At 35.7% G+C, this 2,159-nt stretch overlaps 1 protein-coding gene across 1 annotated transcript in view; it reads left to right on the forward strand.

Moving 5' to 3' along the window:
- LOC128251222 (reticulon-4 receptor-like 2) overlaps positions 1 to 2,159 on the forward strand; it is a 53,042-nt gene that overhangs the window by 4,504 nt on the left and 46,379 nt on the right. Inside the window, exon 4 of the mRNA XM_052977854.1 lies at positions 1,239 to 1,310. Within this exon, the coding sequence (XP_052833814.1) occupies positions 1,239 to 1,310 (72 nt within the window). The remainder of the gene's footprint in view (positions 1 to 1,238; positions 1,311 to 2,159) is intronic.

Below are 2,159 nucleotides of genomic sequence, written 5' to 3' on the forward strand. Positions count from 1 at the left end.
CCTTTTCTTCTTCTTCTTCTTCTTCTTCTTCTTCCTTTTCTTCTTCTTCTTCTTCTTCTTCTTCTTCTTCTTCTTCTTCTTCTTCTTCTTTTTCCTTTTCTTCTTTCTGCTTCGTTTCTAATTATCCTTTCTCTTCCTAAAATTCTTCACCAGTAACTAAATAAAACGCATCATACTTCATCGTCGGCATCATAACATTATTTTTGTTGTTGTTGTTGTTGTTGTTGTTGTTGTTCTTCTTCTTCTTCTTCTTCTTCTTCTTCTTCTTCTTCTTCTTCTTCTTCTTTTTCTTCTACTACTACTACTACTACTACTACTACTACTACTACTACTACTACTAGTTATCCGTCTTCTTCAAGATCGTTGTTTCGTTTTCTCCTCTTTCTTCACCTCCTCCTTCCTTTTCTTCTTAATTTTCTTTCCCTTTTCCTCCTTCCTTCTTCGACATTTGCTACAGCCCGTTTTCTTTATCTCCTCTATTTTCCTGCTGCCTCTTTGGCATTTTCTTCTGCTTCAATTTACTTTCTTTCATTTATTTTCCTCGTTTCCTTCTTTAAATTCATTCAGATATTTCTACCTCATTCTCTTCATCTGTTCCTTCATTTACTCCTCATCCTTCCGATTTTTAGTTCCTCCAGATTTTATCCTTCTTCTTAATTTTCTTTCCCTTTTGCCTCCTTCCTTCTTCGACATTTGCTACAGCCCGTTCTTCTCTTTCTTTGTCTTATTTATCTCCTCTGTTTTCCTGCTGCCTCTTTGGCATTTTCTTCTTCTTCAATTTACTTTCCTTCATTTATTTTCCGCGTTTCTTTCTTTAAATTCATTCAGATATTTCTACCTCATTCTCTTCATCTTTTCCTTCATTTACTCCTCTTTCTTCTGACTTTTAGTTCCTCCAGATTTCATCTTTCTTCATCGCTTTATACATTTCGGACAATCGATTCCCGCCGACCTTTTTGTGTTCTGCTTGTTGTTCTTCTTTCTTTCTCCTTCTTTTTTCCCTCTCTTCTTCTCTTTGCTCTCCTTCTACTCCATACCTACATCCCCTTCTACCTATTTTCAGTCTTCCTTTTATTCGCCTCCTCTTTCTTTTCCATCTTCTTTCAAATTTTAAACTTGTTTTAGACAGTCGTCTCTAATTTCTTTCTCATCACGCTTTTCCTGAATTCTTTTCTTTCGTTACTTCATCCAACAATTCGTTTCTTACAAACTCTAATTAACTCAATTTTATTTGACAGGCATTTGAGTTTTAATGATATCAAAGAAATGAAAAGAGAAATATTCCAAAATCTTCCCAGTTTAACAGCTCTGTAAGTTAAATCAGTCTTGTTTATATTATTTCATTGACGATATAGTTTTTTTAATATGTAATGTCTTGCCATACTTCATTTTTATCTCCTTCACCTGCCTTTATCTTTGCTATCAATCTCTGTCGAAAAGGTGCTGTTGAGATTGTGACAATTGAGTGCAAATATGTGTTGCATTCATTTGTATACATATGTATATATGTTAGAAAATTACTATTTTTAAATCTCAAAACGTGAGATATTCAGCAATAGTACTTTGTCGTAAAGATTGTTTGCCAAAATAACATGGCAGTCATGTCGCCGTAATTTAGCCCCACGAAAAATCGTCTCCAGTTGGCTATACAACACGATCCGTGTCCTTAGATTTTCCAACAAGGGAATCTAGTACCCCCACTCAGCTCCAAACACAAAGTACTGTTGCTGAATATTTCAAGTTGTGTGATTTAAAAATAGTAATTTTCTAATTTATAGATCAGTGACTAGTCGTCAGTTTGAAAACTATAAATTTGGGACGGGAATTTGACAGCGCCACCTCTAACCGAATAATTAGTCTGTGATGATGAAGAGAAATAACCTGGAAATCGCAATACACAGATATTGTTTTGAGATGAGTCGAGGTGCTAGATTCCCTTGTTCGAAAATATGAGGACACAGATCGTGTCGTATAGCCAGCTGGAGGCGATGTCTCCTGGAGCTAAATTACAGCAACATTCGTCCTAAACCAGGACTGCCTACACATTCTTTTTTCTCTCCTTGTTTCTTTCTGTTTTCCGTTCTGCGGAAGAGCGTAGGCTCGAAATGTTAAAGACACTTTCAATTCCCGAGTGTTATACATCTGTTTGTTGTCTACAC

The sequence above is a fragment of the Octopus bimaculoides genome, chromosome 29 (assembly GCF_001194135.2).
Source record: "Octopus bimaculoides isolate UCB-OBI-ISO-001 chromosome 29, ASM119413v2, whole genome shotgun sequence".
Taxonomy (NCBI): Eukaryota; Metazoa; Mollusca; class Cephalopoda; order Octopoda; family Octopodidae; genus Octopus; species Octopus bimaculoides.